The 22,202-nt window shown below is 27.4% G+C and overlaps 9 protein-coding genes across 9 annotated transcripts, besides 4 other annotated features; 5 read left to right on the plus strand and 4 right to left on the minus strand.

Moving 5' to 3' along the window:
* Window positions 1–76: 76 nt before the first annotated feature.
* EHI_178530 (tumor susceptibility gene 101 protein, putative) lies at window positions 77–928 on the plus strand (the record flags this gene model as incomplete). Its single annotated transcript, XM_646957.2, has 1 exon — window positions 77–928. The coding sequence occupies one exon, from the start codon at window positions 77–79 to the stop codon at window positions 926–928; it is 852 nt and encodes a 283-aa protein (XP_652049.2).
* A 112-nt stretch (window positions 929–1,040) lies between these two features.
* On the minus strand, window positions 1,041–1,475 carry EHI_178540 (calmodulin, putative; the record flags this gene model as incomplete). Its single annotated transcript, XM_646956.1, has 1 exon — window positions 1,041–1,475. One exon carries the CDS (start codon window positions 1,473–1,475, stop codon window positions 1,041–1,043), a length of 435 nt encoding a protein of 144 aa, XP_652048.1.
* A 410-nt stretch (window positions 1,476–1,885) lies between these two features.
* EHI_178550 (uncharacterized protein) lies at window positions 1,886–3,396 on the plus strand (the record flags this gene model as incomplete). The annotated part of the gene is made up of 4 exons (XM_651178.2): window positions 1,886–2,219; window positions 2,299–2,900; window positions 2,953–3,215; window positions 3,267–3,396. The coding sequence occupies 4 exons, from the start codon at window positions 1,886–1,888 to the stop codon at window positions 3,394–3,396; spliced, it is 1,329 nt and encodes a 442-aa protein (XP_656270.1).
* A 337-nt stretch (window positions 3,397–3,733) lies between these two features.
* On the plus strand, window positions 3,734–4,470 carry EHI_178560 (uncharacterized protein; the record flags this gene model as incomplete). Its single annotated transcript, XM_646954.2, has 1 exon — window positions 3,734–4,470. One exon carries the CDS (start codon window positions 3,734–3,736, stop codon window positions 4,412–4,414), a length of 681 nt encoding a protein of 226 aa, XP_652046.1. The 3' UTR covers window positions 4,415–4,470.
* On the minus strand, window positions 4,448–6,058 carry EHI_178570 (chaperonin 1 60 kDa; the record flags this gene model as incomplete). The annotated part of the gene is made up of 1 exon (XM_651176.2): window positions 4,448–6,058. The coding sequence occupies one exon, from the start codon at window positions 6,056–6,058 to the stop codon at window positions 4,448–4,450; it is 1,611 nt and encodes a 536-aa protein (XP_656268.2).
* Window positions 6,059–6,308: 250 nt separating this feature from the next.
* Window positions 6,309–6,584: a repeat region.
* Window positions 6,585–6,684: 100 nt separating this feature from the next.
* Window positions 6,685–7,671: a repeat region.
* Window positions 6,685–7,719: a repeat region.
* Window positions 7,675–8,282: a repeat region.
* A 356-nt stretch (window positions 8,283–8,638) lies between these two features.
* On the plus strand, window positions 8,639–12,715 carry EHI_178580 (ATP-binding cassette protein, putative; the record flags this gene model as incomplete). Its single annotated transcript, XM_001913406.1, has 1 exon — window positions 8,639–12,715. One exon carries the CDS (start codon window positions 8,639–8,641, stop codon window positions 12,713–12,715), a length of 4,077 nt encoding a protein of 1,358 aa, XP_001913441.1.
* A 1,308-nt stretch (window positions 12,716–14,023) lies between these two features.
* On the minus strand, window positions 14,024–14,674 carry EHI_178590 (histone RNA hairpin-binding protein, putative; the record flags this gene model as incomplete). Its single annotated transcript, XM_651175.1, has 1 exon — window positions 14,024–14,674. One exon carries the CDS (start codon window positions 14,672–14,674, stop codon window positions 14,024–14,026), a length of 651 nt encoding a protein of 216 aa, XP_656267.1.
* Window positions 14,675–15,255: 581 nt separating this feature from the next.
* Window positions 15,256–15,903, plus strand: EHI_178600 (uncharacterized protein; the record flags this gene model as incomplete). Its single annotated transcript, XM_651174.2, has 1 exon — window positions 15,256–15,903. One exon carries the CDS (start codon window positions 15,256–15,258, stop codon window positions 15,901–15,903), a length of 648 nt encoding a protein of 215 aa, XP_656266.2.
* Window positions 15,904–16,686: 783 nt separating this feature from the next.
* On the minus strand, window positions 16,687–22,137 carry EHI_178610 (tyrosine kinase, putative; the record flags this gene model as incomplete). The annotated part of the gene is made up of 1 exon (XM_651172.2): window positions 16,687–22,137. One exon carries the CDS (start codon window positions 22,135–22,137, stop codon window positions 16,687–16,689), a length of 5,451 nt encoding a protein of 1,816 aa, XP_656264.2.
* Window positions 22,138–22,202: the final 65 nt, after the last annotated feature.

Raw genomic sequence — 22,202 nt, forward strand, 5'->3', positions numbered from 1 at the left:
CATTGTTTCACAATTTTTAGGATATTAATGGAAAGACTTATTTTGAAAGTACTAATATCTTTAAAATAATCATATTATGAATTTAAGCAAGATTGACTTAACTCTATCAACTGTGAAACCTTATTATTTGTATTACCTTCGTGTGCGAGTTGAAATAACCTCAGTGATGCAATATTATAAATTTTCTGCAACTGTTAGAACTTATGCTGATGGAATTATCCTTGCTTCATTGGTAGGAACAATACCAATAGTGTATCGAGGTAGTCAATTTTGTTTACCATTATGTATTATGTATCCGTATGATTATCCACTTTCTCCACCTCTCTTTTTTACTGACCCAACACCAGAAATGGAAGTTGTTCCAGGACATCCATATGCAATGCCAAACATTGTTATTTGTCATCCAATTCTTGATAGATGGTCAGAAAATGTAAATACTCTGAGCGTTTTGCAAGTGTTTGTGAAAGACTTTTCTTATATGCCTCCTTTAAGGATGAAAACATCTGTTATACCTTCGTATTCATGTTATTTCCCAGAGTGGTCATCTTATTATTCATATCCTCAAAACTATAACCAACCAATTCCTTTAAACCATTCTCATCAACTACCATCAATATCATCTATTTATGCAACAGAAAGTAATCCTTCTATTCCACCACCTCAAAGCCAACAATTACCTTCATTTCAAAATACTATGGATACTCTTTTTACAATTGATGGGTTTGCACCATTCAAAACAAAAGAGAATGAATGTTCTCAATCACCTTCTCATAAGAAATTATTTACAAAGTCAAGTGGACCAATGATTACCGATTTAAAAGCATTTGTACTTGGAAAACAACAGCACATGAAAAGAAGTTTACCGACTATATCACAAACGAAAAAATATAAAACTCGAACAACACTTACTCCATTAAACACAAAATAATATAAAAAGTATTGTTTCAATTGTTAATTCGTTATTAGTAATTTAATGTTTACTGTTTTTGTTTCTTCACTTTTCTTCATTCGATATTAAATATTTTCATATTTAATTTTGTTTACTTGAAAACAGTCATTAATTGATTAATAAAATCATCAACTTTTACAACACCTTGTTCATCTATACCCATAAATGTAAACAAATCAGTAATTTCTTTTTGTTCCATATTATCTCCAATAGTAGAAAGTATTCGTCTCAATTCAATTGCAGGAATAAAACCTTTTTTGTCTTTGTCTAAAACATTAATTGCAGTTTTAATTTCATCTTTATTAAATGACTTTGTTTTTAATTGAGAAAAACAAGAAGTAAATAATTCATAACTCATTCCTCGTACTTTAGAATTAGAATTATATGTACTTGCAATAGCAGATGTTTCCATTACAACTCCTAATACCCTAACTAATGACTCAAATTCATTTAATGTCAAATACCCATCTCCATCTCCATCAAATAATAAAAATGATTCTTTCAAGTCTTCATTGTGTTTTTGCATTATTTAAATTATTAAGTTCTTTTTTTTTCTTTTATTCCTTCACTCCAAAGTTATTTCCAAAAAAACAGTCTTTAATTAAACATTGTATTGTTGATATTTATTTCTATACACTCTTTTTGTTTACCACATATTCTTTAGTTTCTTGAAATGAAATAAACTATCTTAAAGCATTAAAATAATAATAAAAGTTAGATGAATTGGATGAGAGTATTAGTGATACTTACTGCATTATATCTACATATGGTTATTATAAATTCACCAAATTCTATTCAAAAAGGTTTTTGTGAAAATTACACATAAATTAATGAATGGTTCATAAGACTCGTTTGTATTACTAATAACTCATTAAAAAATATGAAATTCAGTGCAAAACTAAAATTTTATTGTGAACCTCATCTAAAAAATTTCTAATGACTACTTCTCTTATTGACACTTTGTTCTGTGTTATTTGTGGATGTCCTTTATTGCTTGATGAAGATATTCGATCAATGACAGTACAATCTGGATCACCTATGTCATCTCCATTTCACTCTCCTCGAGAAAACCATACTAGAACATCAACAGGATCACCTCATCAACCCAATTGTCCAATGGCATTATCTACACCACTCCCATTACCTTCAAACCCATTAACAGCAAACCCAAGTTCAAGTGCATTAGAAGAACATGAATTATCATTATCACCACCCGAAGTACTATTTTCATCACCAAAACAAAATTACCAATCAATAAGTCAACAATCACGTTTGTTTTCTATTCACGTTTAACTAATATTCTTTAAATCCAAAAGAATAGATTAGAAGAAAGAATATTTATCCATTAGGAAAAAATTCATATAAACTCTCATTTTATATGAAAAGAAGAAGTAAATCTAACAAAGGAACTTCTTCAATGATTATTGCTACACCTACACTTGAATTTTATCAATGGTTTGCATCAATGGTAGAACAATTTTCTGACTTTGGTATTCCTTGTAAAACATGTTTTAATAAAATTAAAGAAAAATATGTTATGAATAAAGATGAATTAAACCAATATATTGAAATGTATCAAATAAGTGCTTGTACTTTATTCCAAAACATTGGTTGTATTGATCAAGAACTTAAAATGGTTGAACAAGAAACAGAAGAATTAACCAAAGAAATTCATGACTTAGAATGTCTTAATAAACAATTATTACAAGAGATGAATAATATTCTTGAAGTTTCTCATATTACACAAAAACAACTTATTGAATCATATAAAAATGAAAATCAAATTATTTCTATTGGATATCAAGCATATGAGAAAGTATTAGATCAACAACGAATTAATAATCAACTAATCCTTCCCTTACAAAAAACATTAACATGGAATCAATTATTTCAACGAAGAGAAATTGTTCCAGAAATGTCATCAATTAGTATTATCAATATAGTTAAAAATGTTTGTTATTTTTAATACTAGTGAAAGAAAGAACATAAGTTTATTTGAGTAGATTCCTATTTCATCTATTCTTGGAGTTTTATTTGTTCAAATTAAAATTTTAGCTCATATGATTAATTATCATTTCAACTCTATTATAATTGACCCAATTGATAAACAAAAGAAAACTACTACTCCTATTATTACATCAAGAGATATAACTGTAAATACAAAAAAATCCAATAAATTTGTATTACAATGTTTATTATCATTGTTAACTGAATTATCAACTATTTTAGTTAAAGAATCATCACAAAGTTTCTTTCTTATTTATCCGTTTGTTATTCTTTCTTAATTAAAAGAATAAATAAATAATAATTTGATTAGTATTTCTGGAGAAACAATCAATGGATTAGATTTTATTGGGTATGAATCTAAGAAGTGGTCTCAAGCTTTAGATTGTTTTCTAACAAATACTGAACATTGTTATAAGTGGATTATTCGGCATTACAAATAAAGGTTAGGTAATGTTGAGTGGTGTACTATGTAGTATATAATGTTAATTAATTTAAAGAAAGAGTATCAAGAAAATTGGTTTAAAAGTGAGAAGAGAGAGAAAAATAAGATAAGAAAAATAATTTATATTTATCACTTCAATTACAAAGGAAATAAACATTTTGGTTAAAAGAAATTTGTGAAGAGAAGTTTTTTATCCCAAAAAAAAAAAAAAAAACAAGAGCTAAAAATAAGAATGTTCATATTTTATAACAATGTAACAGACAAACAGACAAATGAAAATTTTTTTTGTAAAGAACTTTTTTACAGAAACTGAAAAATCACAAATTGAAAAGATCATGTCAAAATATACTCCATTTAGTAAAGAAGAAATAGCTAAATTTAAACAAGATTGTGTTGATAATAATGGATGGAAACAGATTTATAGAACAGATGATGTCATGGTATTTACACAAAAAACAGAAGGGAGTGTACTTAAATTCAAATGTATTACAAAACAAATGAATACACTTGAACCAGAATATATATTTTCAGCTTATTGTGATAGAGAATATTGTAAAACCACTAAAACTAATGATGTATTATTTGATGTTGTAGAAAAGTTAGATTGTTGTAATGAAATTATTCATAGAGTACAAAAAATGCCAATGATGGATGCTAGAGATTTTGTTTATCAATTAATCAGATATCATAATAAAGATAAAACTGATTATATACTTTATTCTAAATCAGTTGACTCAGATATTCCACCAGTAAAAGGATCTATTAGAGGACAAATGTTTGTTCAAGGAACTCTTATAACAAAAATTTCAACAGGAACATTAATTTATTCTCTTTCTCATATAGATATGAATGGAAAAATACCAAGTGCTTTAACTGGAGATACTATGGTTAAACAAATGACTAAAAAAATGATGAAAAGAGCTAAAAAGAATGTTGATGGATATCAAAAATGGGCAGATGAACATAAAGATACTAATAAATGGTGGTTAGAAACTCTTGATTGGATGATGGAATAAAAATCATTTTAATCAAAATAATAAAAGTAAAATTTAATTAATTTCCTTTTTTATTGGTTCATCAGTTATTAATGCTTCTGACGTTGCAATTAATGATCCAACAGAAATGGCTTCATTAAATGCATTTCTAACAACTTTAGTTGGATCAACTATTCCTACTTTCATTAAATCACAATATACATTCTTACGTACATCATATCCAAATGATCCTGTTCCTTCTTTAATTTTTTGAATAACTATTCCTCCATCAATTCCTGCATTTCTTGCAATTATTCGTGTTGGTTCTTCTGTAACTTTCCTTACAATATCAATTCCTACTTTTTCTGCCCAATTTTGACTACGTATTTTATCAAGTGAACTTCCTGCTCTTATTAATGCAACTCCTCCTCCTGGAACAATTCCTTCTGCAAGTGCTGCCTTAACAGCACAAACTGCATCTTCAATTCTATCTTTTCTTTCACCTACTTCAGCTTCAGATGATCCTCCAACTGAAATAACAGCAACTCCTCCTGTAAGTCTAGCAATTCTACCTTCTAATTTTTCTTTTTCATAACTTGAGTCACTAACTTCTTTAGCATTCTTTAATTCATTAATTCGTGCTAGTACTTCTGCTTTACTTCCTGCTCCCCCTGTAATAATTGTTTCATCTTTAGTAGATACAAAATGTCCAATTTTTCCTAAATCTTTTTCTGTTACTTCTTCAATCTTTTTTCCTGCTTCATTTGAGATAACAGTAGCTCCTGTAATAATACCAATGTCATGAAGAATTCCTTTTCTAGTTTCTCCAAAACCTGGAGCTCTTACTGCAGCAATTGGTAATCCTCTTAATTTATTTAATACTAATGTTGTTAATGCATCACCATCTATAGTGTCTGAAATAACAACTAATGGTCTTTTTCTTTTTAAACATAATTCTAATAAAGGAACTACACTTTGTGATGAGCTTAGTTTATAATCACATACAATAACATCTGTATTTCTTATATCTACTTTAGTATTTTTTTCATCAGTAGTAAAATAACGAGATAAAAATCCTTGGTCAAGAACCATTCCTTCAACAATATTAACAATGTCTTTTGTTCCTTTCCCTGTTTCAATATCAACAGCACCATCTCTTCCAATTTTACCAAAAATATCACCTACCATTTCTCCAATTTTTTCATCATTGTTTGCTGATACTCTTGCAACTGAAATAATGTCTTCTTTTAGTGTTGGCTTTGATTGTTTTGTAATTTCTTTTAACACTATATCTTTTGCAATTGATATTCCTTTTAATAAATCAGTACCAGATAACCCTGTATTAATAGCTTGAACTCCTTCACATGCTACTTTTCTTAATAAACATGTTGCTGTTGTTGTCCCATCTCCAGAACGATCATTAACTTTACTTGCAACTTCTTTAGCTATTTTCCCACCTACATTTAATGTATTATCACTAAATGTTAAAGCCTTTGCAACAGAAACTCCATCTTTAGTTACTCTTGCATTTCCATATGGTTGATCAATGATAACAGTTCTTCCTTTTGGTCCTAATGTTACACTCACTGCATCAGCTACTTTCTTTATTCCTGATAATACATTTTCTCTACAATCAATATTTAATGAAAGTAATTTCCCATTATAATGACTTGAAGATGAAAGCATTAAATGATTATTAAGTTATACCAGATTTAATTCTTTCAAACAACCTTATGAAAAGTTCAACTTTTTTGAACTTTGTTTTTGAAATAAAAGGTACAAATAATGGTATTTTTATTTTTATTCTATTTCATTAACTCTTTTTTTATAATAACATAATATTGATTCATTATTTTAAATATTATTATTTATTTCTCTTTTGGTATAAATCAATTTTCTCTTACATACCATTGAAACATCCAAAAAATTTGATACTCAATTATTTAAGTGTTATTAAAATTAATTTCTATTATTCTTTCTTCATCAGAACTTAATACAATTGTTATTATCAATTAAACCAACAATCTGTGTTTGATTTTGGTTAAAACAATGTTTAATATTATTCATGTTTTTAATGATATGACTTTAACTTCTTTAATATTGTCATTTTCAATTCTTTATTTAATCTAAGACTTTCAGTGTTTACTAAACTATTTTTTGAAATTACTACTGGTATTATTTATTTCTTTATATTTATTTCCATTGATATTTTGATATGAAACATTATTCATATCATTTATTAAATTGATTTTATTCTTTTTATTTCTTATTTCTTATTTATATTTTATCTTTATCTTTTCTTTTATTAATTTTATATAGTGTCAATGAATATTTCCAGTTATTTATTCTCATTATACTTAAATTTAATTCATTTATTGTTATTATGACACTATCATAATTTCTATATCTTTCATTCCACGATGTGATTTGTTTTATTTTCCAATTATCTTTATTTAATTTCACCTGTGTTTCATATAACATTTCAATATTCTAAAGTAATATCGTTATTTGGGTATATTTCATTTGTTGTTTCTTCCTTATTCTAATTTTCTTGTTAGAATCAAATATGATTTTATTTATATTGATTCTGACTATTTCATTTTTATTAAATTTAATTCTTTGATCATTGTCATCATATATTTTAGGTACTTTATTCTTTCTAGTGCTTTAACTTTTATTCCTTCTTCAACATATTCTTTTAATTTCATGATGCACTTGATTCTGTACAATTTCATTGAATATATCTTCTAGTCTATTAATTTTATTTAGGATTTCTTTTATTTCATCATTTTTATCTCTTATTATTTTATTTTGGAGATAAAAGTGCATAATCATTGAAATCCTCTTCATATCGTCTTGCATATAATCCTGCATTCTGCTTCATGATTATATCCATCTATTATTAATTTCCATTATTAATCAGTCAGCTTCTTGTCTTTGAAAGTAGTAACTAATGTTTGAACATTTTTCTACTTTCATTTCTTTCACTTTATTGATGAGAGTGTTAAGGTATTCTTCATCAATTTCTGTAGAGTTATTCTTTAATATGATGTTTTTTATTATTGAATCACACTCTACTCTTCCTTCTATTATATCATTTACTTTCATTTTAATGTATTGTTTAGTGCTTTCTTTTATTTTATGTGATATTTTAATATATTTAATATATTCATTTTCATTATTGACATTGATGTTTATTGCTTTTATTATACTTTTAATTTGTTCATTTCTTAATTTCTTATATAATTTCTTATTTAACCAATTAATTGCAAAACAATACAACAATTCATTTAAAATTCGATTTCTTTATTTCCTATTTCTTGTCTGATTATCATTATATTTTGTTTATTATTTATTATTCTTGAAGTTTGACATCTTTCATTCATTTCTTTATTTGTGTTTTTGTTTTTCATTTCTTCTTCATTTATTTTAATATCTTTTTCTTCCCAATCTTTTGTTTTTTCTTAATTTTCTTCTTTAACTTTTTCAATTATCTTTTTCTTTCTGATTGAATATACTTCTTGATGAATATCATTCCATCTTTTTCTTTTTCCTTCTTAATTTATAAGTATTTCTTCTTTTTCTCCTTTCTCTGTTTCACTTGTTATTCTTTTATTTTCTTTTCTTTATCTTTTCGTGTTAGTCATTTATATTTGTTATGGGTGTAATCTTTATTATTATTTATCTTGTTTCTTATTTGTTTTTATTTGAATTTTTCATCTTCTTATCCCTTTTTCCTTGTTATTTCATTTATCATTCATATTATGATGAAATTTATTGCTATTGACATTCATTCTCTTGTATATTACTTTGAATATTTATGTCTTGTTTGGTTTTCTTTATAACACTCAAAGATATTACTCAATAACCATAGCAACAATCGTTTGTTATATATCCTTCATAGAAAAAGTGTCGAATAACCAACAAATATGTATAAATAATTTGGAAAGATAATTTAAATCATTTATTATAGTCTTTTTGTTCCATATTAATAAAAGAAGAACAATGTTAAATTTATAGCAAAACTCAAGATTGTGTCTTTTCTTTTCAATGGAAGAAAAGAATCAAGTGTATTACTTCTATGAAAGGAAAAGTTGGATACAATTAATCAGTCAAGAAGTTAAACAAAACCTCATGAGACTTCGAATAAAGTCTAGAAAAACGAAGGAGAATCAACTAATTTCTCAATCGAGGGTTTATTGATTGTCTTCAAAAAATAAGGATTGTTATACATAAAAACCCTGTAAACTCCAACACCAGTTTAGAATGTCTTCACTCTCATCATCTAGCCATAGTGAAATAAGTCAAAAAGAAGAAAAAGAAATTGAGTTAAGAGAAAATAAAGAAATTGAAGAGAGAGTTGAAGGAACATATGAAATAGAAGAAATTGAAGAAGTTAAAAAGAAACACCCAAGTATTTTCAATTTAATATTTTTTAGAAGGTCATTTCCTCAAATTATTAAAGGAAGAAAAGGAAGTTTAAATGTTGAAGATATTGGACAAATGCCAAGTAATTTGAATATTGAAAAGTCATATGATACATTATTAAAAACATGGGAAAAAGAAACTCAAAAGAAAAATCCATCTCTTATTCGTGCTGTTATCAAAAGAGAATGGTGGCCATTTTTATTATCATTTATTGCAATTACTATTTCACAAATAGCAATGTTAATGTTTCCATTAATGCTTCAATTTATAGTTGCATGGGTAAAAGAAGATGAACCAAAGAAATGGCTTGGATTTGTATATTGTGGAATTATTTTAATTACTCAAATGATTGATAGTTTTGGGTATGAATTTTGTTGTAAATGGATATTTACTTTATCAATGAGAGTAAGAAATGGATTAATTGGGTTAATTTTTGAAAAAGCATTAAAATTAAATTCAGCAGGAATAGAAGATACAGGTAAATTAGTAAATTTAATGTCTAATGATGCACAAGTTCTTGTAGAAGGACTTCCATCTGTAATTCTTGGAGGAGCTGCACCATTAATGTTTATATTAGTATATATTGCATTAGGAATAATAGTAAAGATATGGTGTCTTGTTCCATTAGGAGTTATGGCAATATTTCTTATTTTAAATGGTATGTTTGGAAAAGGAATTGGAATATTTTATGATAAATTTGTTCATCATAAAGATAGAAGACTTGGATTTTTTGGAGAAATTATTCGTAATATTAAATTCATTAAATACAATAGTTGGGAAGAGTCAATGAAGAAAAGATTAAATAAACTTAGAAATACTGAATTAATTAGGTTAGTTTCTTTTGGTATGTTTAAAGGAGCATTAATTACATTAATGGTTGAAATTGGACCAACTATGTCATTTGCAATGTTCCTTACAATGGTACTTACTGAACAAGAATTTAAAATTGAAACTGTTTATTCATGTATGGCTATTTTTAATTGTATCAAATTACCATTTCAATCATTTGGATATCTTATTGCTTGTTTAACAACAATTAAAGTATCATTAACAAGAATAAAGAATTTCTTATTAACACCAGAATTAAAACCAATTCCTATTTCAACAAAACCAGATTCTGAATATGCTATTGAAATGAACGATGTTTGTTATAAATTTCCAGATGGAGAAACAGCATTTAGTTGTGATGAATTAAAAATTAAGAAAGGAGAATTAGTATGTGTTTTAGGTAGTGTTGGAAGTGGAAAATCATCATTTGTATTATCAATACTTAATGAATTAGAAAAAAGTGAAGGAGAATGTATTATAAATGGAAGTGTTACATATGGATCACAAACTGCTTGGTTAATGAATACTACAGTCAGAGAGAATATATGTTTCTTATCACCATATAAAAAAGAACACTATGACGAGTCTACTCATAATGCATGTTTAACAAGAGATTTACAAATATTAAGAGGAGGTGATATGTATGAAGTTGCAGAAAGAGGAGCTAATCTATCAGGTGGACAAAGACAACGTATTTCTATTGCAAGAGCATTATATAATGCAAAAGATATTGTTATATTTGATGATCCATTATCAGCAGTTGATTTCCAAGTTGGGTCATTTATTTTTGAACATGCAATTGAAAAACAATTAGCAAATAAAACAAGAATTGTTGTTACTAATCAAACATATTTTATTGATAAAGCAGATAGAATTATTGTTATTGAAAATAAGAAAATTGCATTTAATGGAAGTATTGAAGAATTAAGAAATTCCACTTTAGAAGCATCTCAATTTGTTAAAACTGTAAGTGCAAAAAAGAAAGATAATAATAAAAAAGAAGAACAAAAACAAGAAACAACTCCACAAGATGTTTGTGAAACAGTGATGGAAGAAGAACATAGAGAAAGAGGAAGAGTTGCATGGAGTGTATATGGTAAATATTTAAGATTTGGAGGTATTTTATTTTTCTTAATATGTATGATCCCATTTATAATGAGAACAGGAGCATTAGTATGTTATAATTATTTTATTTCACAATGGAGTAATGGTATTGATGATAGTCATTTACAAGGAGATACTAAATGGTTTTATGCACATTGTTATGCATATGCTTCAGAATTTATATTAATGTATATTACAATTACAGCAATGATATTGTTTGGAGCATCGGCATCAAAATTTCTTCATATGGATTTAATCAAACGAATCTTTAAAACAAAACTTGGATTTTTTGATGTTACACCATTAGGAAGAATTGTTAATTATTTTTCAAGAGATTTCCATTTAATTGATTCAAAAATTCCTTCACAAATTGATCAATTCATTGGACAATGTTGTTCTTTATTAGCTACTTTTATTATTATTTTCATGGCAAGTTATATTTTAATTCCTATTGTTGTTATTGTTATTGTTGTATTTCTAATATTCCATACTTTCTTCATTAAAGCATCTATTGAAATGCAAAGATTGGAAGGTCTTACAAGATCCCCAATATTTATTCATTTTGATCAAACATTATTAGGATTAGCAACAATTAGAACATCAAATGGACAAGAAACATTCCTGAATACATTAATTAAGAAGATGAAAAATAATACATTATCATATTATACTCTTCAAATGGCTAAAATATGGTATTCACAAAGATTAGAATGGATGGGATTTACAATTAGTACACTTACAGTACTTATTTTAGTAATTCTTAAATGTTGGTTTAATGTTGATACAGGTATGGCATCAGTTGCATTAATGAATGTAACAAGTATACCTGCATCAATTTGTATCTTTGCACAAAATATTGTTGAGCTTGAAATTACAATGCAATCAACAGAAAGAGTTTTACAACTTCAAAACATTCCTGTTGAAGAAACAAAAGAAGTTATTCAAAATTATCAAGAAATACCAGAGGATTGGCCAAAAGAAGGAAAGATTGAATTAAAGGGATATCAATTTAGATATCGTGAAGGATTACCATTAGTTTTAAAAGGAGTAGATGCTGTTATCAATGATAAAGAAAAAATAGGTATTGTTGGAAGAACAGGAAGTGGAAAATCAACAATGATGGCAGGATTGTTTAGAATTGAAGAACCTGCAGGTGGGTCAATTCTTGTTGATGGAATTGATACTACAACAATTCCTATGCATACATTAAGATCAAGAATGTGTATTTTACCACAAGAAGCAACTATGTTTAGTGGAACAATTAGAGAAAATCTTGATCCTACATTCCAAAAGAGTGATGAAGAAATGAAACATGTATTAGAATTGGTTAATGTAAATAAAGAATTGGATTATATAGTTACAGAAAATGGAGAAAATTTCTCACTTGGAGAACGTCAAATGATTTGTATGGCAAGAGCATTATTAAAGGGAGCTAAAATATTAATTATGGATGAAGCAACTGCATCAATTGATATTCAAACAGATATTATGATTCAAGAAATGGTTAGAAAGAATTTCAAAAAATGTACAACATTAACTATTGCACATAGACTACATTCAATCATGGATTCTAATCGAGTTATGGTATTTGATGATGGTCATTTAATGGAAATGGATACTCCAATTAATTTGATTGAACAAGAAACAACAATCTTCAATAATTTGGTTCAACAATCAGGATGTGCTGAAGAACTTAAACGATTAGCAAAAGGAGAAGCATCTATTGCTGAAACATTAAAAGCTGAAGATGCAAAAAAGAAAAAACAAGAAAATGAATCATCAGACTCAACTGAAAAGCCAACAGAATTGATTGACTTAAATACACCATCTGCAAGTCCAATGCCACTTGATGGAACAGTAACCAATAAAGATAAATCCCCATTACTCAATTTAAATACACCAACAGTAAGTCCATTACCACAACATGTAAACGATAAGAGTGAATCGGTAAGTGAAGGTAGTAACAATTCTTCATCAGAATAAATTGATTGGTTTTGTTTTAATTAATGGTTTATGATAAAAATAAATGCAATTTCTAAAGAATATTCATTCTTTTGTTTTTTGTATCATGTTCTTATTGATTACTTACTTTGTTTTATTATTGACGGAAGAAAATAAAACAAATACATACTGACTCTAATAAAATATTTCCAATTAATGATAAAGTAAAACAAAAATATGATAAAAATACTTAATAACATGTGTTTATTCTTTATTGAATTATTTTAATAGACAAATATCGAAAAATAACACTTTAATTAACTTTTATATGAAAATGAATAACTTTCTAGTAAAAACAATGTTGTTGATAAATATCTTAACTAGTCAATACCAAGTATTAATAAAATAAAAAGATTAAAAGATAATTATGAAATACATTATTTGTGATTCACTACTAGTTAAACTTGTATTGGATTATTTTGAAAATTAACTTATTTGACACAGAAAAGAAATGTAATAAATTGTTTACTATTCATTTAATCTATGTGAGCATATTCTAAAATGAAGATTACTTATAAACTCTGATAATCTATTATATAAACTTTTACATCTTATTTTTAAAATAAACTTACAAATAAGTATCTTCAATAAATATTACTTTCATTTAAAGGAAAGAAAACAAAAGTAAAATACTAACTTTTAGTTATACTTTACCACTTTCTTTAATGTTTTTCATTTAATTGGTTTTAAATTCCTTATTGTATGAATGTATCCATAAAACACCCTTAAGTTTAGTTAATTTAAATGAACCTTATAACAATCTAAATAAACATACCTACTTTAATACAGTTGCAATATCTCTAAAGTATTATTTTTTCTTTTTTCAACTTCTTTTTCTTCAAAACTCTATTCTTTTATTTAAACCAAAGCCATCTGTATTATTTCTCTTTCAGTTATTTAAGTATTTTTTTATTAGTCTTAAAAATACTCCAATCATTCCCTCTAGCCTTCACATACTAACCCATACAAAATTTGAACTTTTGTCTTTACTTGTACAGATTTGTCTTTAAAAATAATTAATTCATTGTCTCTCAATAACACACCCTTTATTTTGAATTTATTATCTTATCAATTTTATTACTCGATTCTGTAGGTTGATTGTTAAATTTGATTAAACTCAAAAACCATGTTAGTTTTTGAAAAAAATAAAGAATCGAGTAAAAAGTTAATTACAACCCATAAGAAAAAGATTCAGTCCAATAAATTAATATCATCCCAGAGAATTACTGAGGCAAAAACAAAAAAGTTTTAAAAATTTAATTTATAAATTATGACAATAGAATAGAGATATTACTCCAAATCATCAAAAGTTAAGGAACGAGGAATGTAATTACTATCTAACATTCTAGCTCTATGAATTGGTTCAGTGGATGGGACTTTTAATTTATTTGGAGTAGCATTAATTACAACAAGTCTCTTTCTGACTTCATCCAGTTCTTCTTTGGTTTTAATATCATCGAATGCATGAAGTGCTCTTCTCCACTTTCTTACTTGACCATCCCAAGACCTTTTAGAACAAGACTGATGAATATCAGGAGTTTTAGGGTCTCCACGAATTCTTTCAGAAACTGGAACAAATTTCACATAATTAGCATATCCTTCAGTAACTTTTCCATAGGAAACTTGTTTATGTCGAGTATCTAATTTCTTTGGGTCTTCCTCTGATTTAATAATTCTTTTACAAGGAGTTTTATAAGGGACTTCTGACTTCTCAGAAAGAGCACAAATAACAGCAAGAGGGAGAGTGTATGGGACAGCAGAGGATTTAAATGAAAGAAGATCACTAATTGAGTATATGTACTGTTTTCTAGATTTATATGGTTCTGCATCTAATACAAGTGATGGCCTATTAATGGTAACAGTTTTATTAACAGCCACTCTTGGTACATTAGGTTGGATAGTTCGAAATGCACGTCTCAAAGGTTGAGTTGAAGAACTCATGACTGAATCGAACTAACAATTCTTTGGGCAACTATTTATATCTCACAATCTTATTATTACCAGATCTAGGGTTTGTTTCATTATTTTTACAAGAAAGAGAAAAAATTTTGTTTTTCCTTTTATAGTTTTTGTTAACAAGGTGACATTAACAAGAGTATCACTTAGCTCACCTTTATCCTTTGGGGAGACTTTTAAGTGAGACCTAAACAATACCTTATCTCAGATAGCTATTGTTGTTAATTGATTTCTTAGATGGTAATTTATTAGATTTTGCAAGGGGTTTCTCTTCGAGGTTTTCGTTATAAAAATTTCCCTTTTCATATCTGTTTTGGATAGCGTCGATTGTCACGCATTTCAAATTGATAGTTTAAGGAAAACTATTAAAAAACTATAAAGTATAGTTTTTTTTTCTTATCAATTTTTTTAATTTTTTTACTTTTAAAAAAAAAGAAAAAATACATTACTTGATACAATGAGACGAAAAGACAAACATATATATATGGTAGTAAGACTTATGAAGAAAAATTAGGAAAATGGCTAGGCTTGTGCTTATATATGATACTTATGAACCCACAGTCAACATGTTAATGAAAAAAGAAATGTTCAATGTCAGTTCAAAAAAATTTGTACTTTTTGAACCGTTTGATTTTGCAAATGACAATGAACTTGATATATCTCAAGAATTACGTGTTAATGAAGACAGATCAATCCAAAGTGCTAAGTTATTTGAAATTAAAACAGATGAAAAACCAATTCCATTCTTTAAAAACACAAAATCACCGTTTGAAGGAATTGCAACTGCTTGTGTAAAAAAGTTGAGCCAGATTTATAAACTTCATTTTGACTATATTTTCATCAGAAGGGCTGAAAAAATAGAGGGATTATTTCCATTTATTGATAGGATGTTAGACAGTGGTAAGACAGTTGTTGTCTGTGGTGTTATTTCCTATAAATTAAAAGAGAATAAAGCCTTGTTTTCGTTAATCCCTTATGCATCGAAAGTTTGTATAAAAAGAACAAATTGTACTTTTTGTAATGCCAAATCAACATATATTTTCAAAGAAAATGAGACATCGATAATTCCATTATGCAGAGAGTGTTTGAAACACCGACGCCCATTGAATAATATGTCAATACTGGATTTTGTTTCCAAAAAATCAGAAGCAAATTCATGTAATGAGAAGAAGGCTAAAAAGTCTCAATCAAATATCAAAGAAAATTTAGTTTAATCACAAATTTACATTTTTAATTTTTCTCTCTCTTTTTAATGTTTCTGTTATGAGTCATTTATTTTTAAGAAAATTATCTCTCACTTCGAATCTTAGTTTAAAAGAAGCTTCGTTAATGTAGAATTGAAAAAACTGTAAAAAAACTTCGATAAATTATTTTTTTAGTAGATTTATATTTATGAGAATGATAAAATAACTTCTCAAGAAGTGGAAGTTCAATTAAAAAAAGTAAAAAAAACCTTTGAAAATTTCATAATTTGACTATTATCATTATAGTTTGATTTAAGAATGTGTCGTTACTATTTTATTTAGTTATTATTTAAAAAAAACCAAAACATTACCTAAATAATATAATGGATAAACAAGTCAATGCCCAAATTTTGATTCATCTATGTCAGGTGTTTGACATGGGCTTGGAGTATCACTACAAACAAATTCAGAATTTTTGAGTTGGGCAGAAAAACGTTTAAGGCAAGCCGTTTGAGGGTTTTTTCTATTAAACACTAAAGAAGATCTTTTTGTTGATTGACGTTTAATAGAAACTGTGCCAGGATACATTCTGCTCATTCAACAATGAAATAACCTTAAAGAGTTCTAGAAATAGTACTTAAGTAATGATGGTTGTCGAAAAACTAATTATAGAAATATATTTAATATTTAGAGATTTTTCTATAGAAAAATCTATTTAAAAGAAAAAAGGGAAGAAGAAATTTAGTGAATACTTGACATTACTAATTGAGATTTGTCTCAAAAAAAAAATATATATATATAATTAATAATGAATCAATTCATTCCTATACTCAATAAATCAATAACTTGTTCAATGTTATATCTTTCTGAAGGATTTTGTTTCCAACAATTTTGGATAATCAAAAAGTACCATTCAGGCATTCCAGAAGCGATTTCTAATCTATTCCCTTGCATAACATATTCCGCAATATTCCATGGATATTTAAATACATTCTCTGGATAAGGACGGTCCCATTTAAATGTTTCATACATCAATATAGAGAAAGAAAAAATATCTGCTGATTCAGTGTATTTCTCTTGATTCAATATTTCAGGTGCCATATAAATAGGCGTGCCAACTCCCTTAGTAAAGGTCATATTTGCTTTCATTGAATTAATATTTCTTGATGATCCAAAGTCTGTTAACTTAGCATTAACTTCAATTCCATCATCTAATGAGAAAATTAAAACGTTGTCTGGTTTGATATCACGGTGAATAATTCCATTAAAATGAAGATATTGAACTCCTTTAGCTGCGTCAATGACTAATTTCATTCTCATATGTTCATTTGGTTTTGAGTGTTTTTTTATTAATGATTGTAACGAACCCATATCTACATATTCTGTAACGAGGCAAATTTTTGTTGGAATAAATACTGCACCATAGAAATGAACAATATACTCACATCTGAATTTATCTAACATTGCAACTTCTTTATTAAATTCTTCCATTGCTTCTTCATCATCTCCCATTTTCATTTTCTTAATAGCAACTTTATTTCCTTGAAATGTTCCTTTGAAAACAACTCCAAATGACCCTTCTCCAATTTGTTTCTCTTCTTGAATCTCATCATAGTCAAGTCTAGTAGACACAACAGTGGCTGCATATATTTGAATACTCTCGTTTGTTCTTTTATTATTTTTTAAATCAAATAATGTTATTTGAAGTCGTTCTTTGATAGTACAAGTACATAATGGTGTAATATATATTTCAGCTTCAAATGCTTCACCTTTTTTCAAAGTTATTTGTTCAGGATTACATCGTAATGTATATTTACTATCAATTTCATCTACAGTCATAAAGGTAAGTTGAATTGTTCTGTTATATCCATTTCCAATACAAATAATGTCTCGAGACTCTTCATTGACTGGTAATTCATTTCCATCTTTTTCATATCCACCACATCCAAAATTTGCTAGTCTTTTATTTACAAGAATTTGACATCTACCACTTAATGGAATCCATTCTATATTTGATTTGTTCATTTGGAAGTGTGAAACCTGATTTTTTTGTTCTTTAATAACATGTTTTATACTAATTCTTTTAATCGTTTTTCTAACAATAAATATAATAAGTACAATAAATATAATAAAGAATATTATTCCTCCAATAATCACCAATACAATAACCCACCAAACTGGTGAACTCTTACACTCTTTTCCATCAACTGAATACCAGAAATCACATTTATTACAAACATTATTTTCAGCACTAACACAATGAGAGAATTGTGAATAATAAATACACTTATAATCACTATCTAAAATAAAATCTTTATTACATAGATTACATCTTCCATTTTGTTTATTACAACTCTTACAGTTATTAGTTGTCTGATCACAAGATAAACATGTGTAACCATTTAAGAAATATCCATCTTCACATACCTCACATCCAAATCTATTTGTAGTCTCACAATTAGAAAGTAAACTTATTGAAAGACATTGTTGTGTTTTTATGTCAAAATAATAATTGTCTATGCACTTTAAACAACTGCCTGTATTTGCAGTTGTACATGAAACACAATTATCAATACATTTTGTACATCCTTTTCCATCTCTATAATATCCATCATTACAAATAGCACATTGTTGAGAACCATCACTGGTTATCATCATCTTACAATTTGTAGTTTCAGAAATAACACATGATTCACCTTGAAGAACATATCCAGACTGACATTCATAACATGAGTTTTGTGAATTAACACATTTAGAACAAGTGGCGTTACATGGCAAACACTTGATTTGATTATTGTAATATCCGTCAATACAACTTCGACATACACTTTGTGTATATAAGGAACAAAACTCATCACTTTGTTCTGAGCATATTGTGTTTCCATCAGTGGTTGTTAATAAATAATATTTTTCTGCTGATTCTGAGAACAAACACTCAACACATGTTCCATCATTATTAGTTTTTAAACAATGTTCTATTCCACTAACACAATCCTTTCCATTAAAATATTTAGATGAATCATCACAGCTTAAACATGTAGATTTTGATACTTGCTTACATGAAACTGACTCTTTAGAAACACACGTTCCACTAGTTGTCATGATATAACCATCAGCACAACTACTACAAACAACGTTATTTGAAACAGAATAACAAGTCATACAATGTAATTCACCAGAATTACATGAACTACATGTAGAAGTTTCTGATAAATAATATCCTGGTAAACATTGAATAATTCCTGAATTACTTACATTAATTGAATTAGAAGTAACACTACATGTTGTTGAACTTTTAATTGCATTAGCACTTATATTACAAATGTCACAATTTGTATTATCTTGACATAAATAACAACCATCCACACATGACGTAGAACAACCTGTATGATCACTGTCTATCATCTTCCCTTGAGGACATTTCAAACAAATATTATTCTTTGAGAAAGAGCATACTGCAAAATTTTGAATACATTTTTTTTCATCTGATTTATCATTTATGTAATTGTCTTCACAAATAAAGCATTGACTTGAATCACACGTTAGACATTTTTGTCCACAAGGAAGACAATTCCCATTTTCTATATAAAACCCAGTGTTACACCTTAAACAGTACTTACCATTAGGAGAAATAATTATACAGTTATGAACATCTGTTGATGACACAACAATACAACTTCCATCAGAATTAAATCCATACCTACACTTCTTACACTTCATTCCAGTTGGTGTTGAATAACCAATAGTGCAAATTCCATCAGCTTCTATTACACTTGATGAATCATTAATTCCACAAGAAGACGTATCAGCAATAATTAAATTCTGATTATTTCCCCCATTGGTATTAATTGTGTATTTATCATTAGTTTTAACTAATATTGAATTCATATCACCAGCAATCACAACATTTGCTTGAAGAGTTAATGGCAACTCATAATTTGAAACAGTTATTGTTGTTGGTGAAACTACAAATATATTAGAATAATATTCATCATTACCAATATTAATTGTTGATGCTGATATATATAACGTTGATGTAACATATTGAGATTTATGTCCTGGACATGAATAATCAAAAAATGAAGATGACTCACTCTCATAATAGTATTGACTTTCATCTCTCTTATAACATGTTTTTTTTCCATATCCCTTATTTTCACATAATCCATCATCAACAGTTCCAAATATTGCTATCTGTTCATCACACATTGTTTTCATTGAATTAGTAAATGTTACTTTTCGTTCTTTCAATGACATTAAGTAAAACGGTTCTTCTATACCAGATGCTGAATTAATTGTTACTTTTAATTCATTTTCACTTTTATTTGTAATAATAAAGAAGGTAGGTGGTATAAATTTAATGTCAATAGAGTCAATAACTAACGTTGTCACCGAGTTGCTCAAAGTTAGTGGTTTGTCTGTTGTTAATTTGTTAATATAAATAGATTTTATATTTGGTCCAAATATAAGATTAGAAATTTTGAGGCTAAGCTTTGTTGTTGTAATAAGTTCATTAATTGTTGTTTTATATTGGTTAATAATTGTATAGTCTGTATTTGTTTGTGTTGATGGGTCTACATAAATGCTATCAATTGTAATAACAGATGAAAACATAATTTTTGCATTTTGACTGACTGTTAATTTCTTTAATTCACTTAGAGCACCTATAATATTGACTTCTGATGATGTTGTGATTGAACCAATGATAAGACTATTTTCACTCTGTGTTGTGATACTAATTTTATTTGTATTTGTTTCTAATGTTGATACATCTAATACTCCTGAAGGTGTAATTGCAATAGTAGTGTCTGATTGTAGAATAAGCTTAGTACATTTTAATTTCCCAACTAGAGATATTGAACCTCCAATCTGACAATTTGAAGCAATAAGCGTTCCAGAAAATTGACCATCACCTGGTTTATAATTTATTGAATACCAATAAGAGTCTGACTCTTTGAAAGAATCTGATTTGATTGTTAACATAATTGATTCTTTAATTAATGCATCTGCTGTTGAACTTATTTCTGAACAATCATCAACATCATATCCATCAGAATATACACAACCACATTGGATTTGAGATTCTACTTTAACAAATCTATTAGAACTCCCACAACTTACACTTTTAATATTTTCATTGCTTGATTTTAATTCTTTACCAATAAACAACACTTTATCTGTAGTGATAGATGAATCGTCAATTCTTTCAGCTGATAATTCTTGAAAATAATGATTACCTGTTTCAACATTTGATAATACTAAAATATTAAATGAGATATAACCATCTACGCGTATCGGTTGATTTGGAAGAGTAACAGAAGAGCCACTGACTTTAAGAATATTTTTTTTTGAGATGATAATATTAAGTGGATTTGTTCTTTTCTCAAAATATATACCATTCCACTCCAATCCATAATCATTGAAGAAACGAATTGTAGTATAACTATTAGGCACTGTTAATGTATATAATGATCCATTGTACAAACAATCAGGATAATTGATTGTTGATCTTGAAATTTGTACATCTGTTGATCCTGTTGTAATTTTACATGATGAATCAGGCTGTGGCTCTGTTTGTCCTTTACAAATAACATATCTTCTAAACCCCTGAATATTTGATACTTCTTTGAGCACTCCATTTGTAATAGTATCTGGAATTTTTTGTTGTCCATTAGTATTAAATGCATACCAACATCCTTCTTTATATATCTCTTTTACCCATATTTCTTTTTTCGCGGTGTCATTCACATTTTGGTACAAATACAAGTATGGACGATCTTCCATTTCCCATGATATATAAGTCTTAGAACATAATGTAGTATGAAATATTGCAGGTTTATCATAAATCAAAAGATTTTCTTGAGTTTCTGTATCATCAAAACACTCTTTCCTTTCGACAGTAATATATAATAATGATTTGTATTTTTCAAGGTTAAATTGAGTGTATTTTCCTTTACCCCAAGCAGGCCTCACAAACAAATGTTTAATAGAGGCGTCTGCCTCAAAACTAAATTCTGTTGAAGCAGCTTCATTGATTAAAACACTCATGTATGGTAATCCATTTTCACAACAATCCGATTTAAATATAAACTTGTTAGAATTTAAATTAGGACCATTATATTGCCATCCTTTTCCTGAGTAGATACAGTTATTACCATTATAAAATCCATAATTTAAAACGTTCTTATTTGATTCATAATATATGTAACACCCCATATCATTTGAAACAACGAATTGAAATAAGAACAGGATAAGAAGGAACATATACTGTTTTGAAGATGAATTTTTTGAAATAAAAAAAGAGAATTGAATCAACTCTTCTTAGAGTT

The sequence above is a fragment of the Entamoeba histolytica genome, genomic scaffold, assembly GCF_000208925.1.
Source record: "Entamoeba histolytica HM-1:IMSS scf_1104750518997 genomic scaffold, whole genome shotgun sequence".
NCBI lineage: Eukaryota > Evosea > Mastigamoebida > Endamoebidae > Entamoeba > Entamoeba histolytica.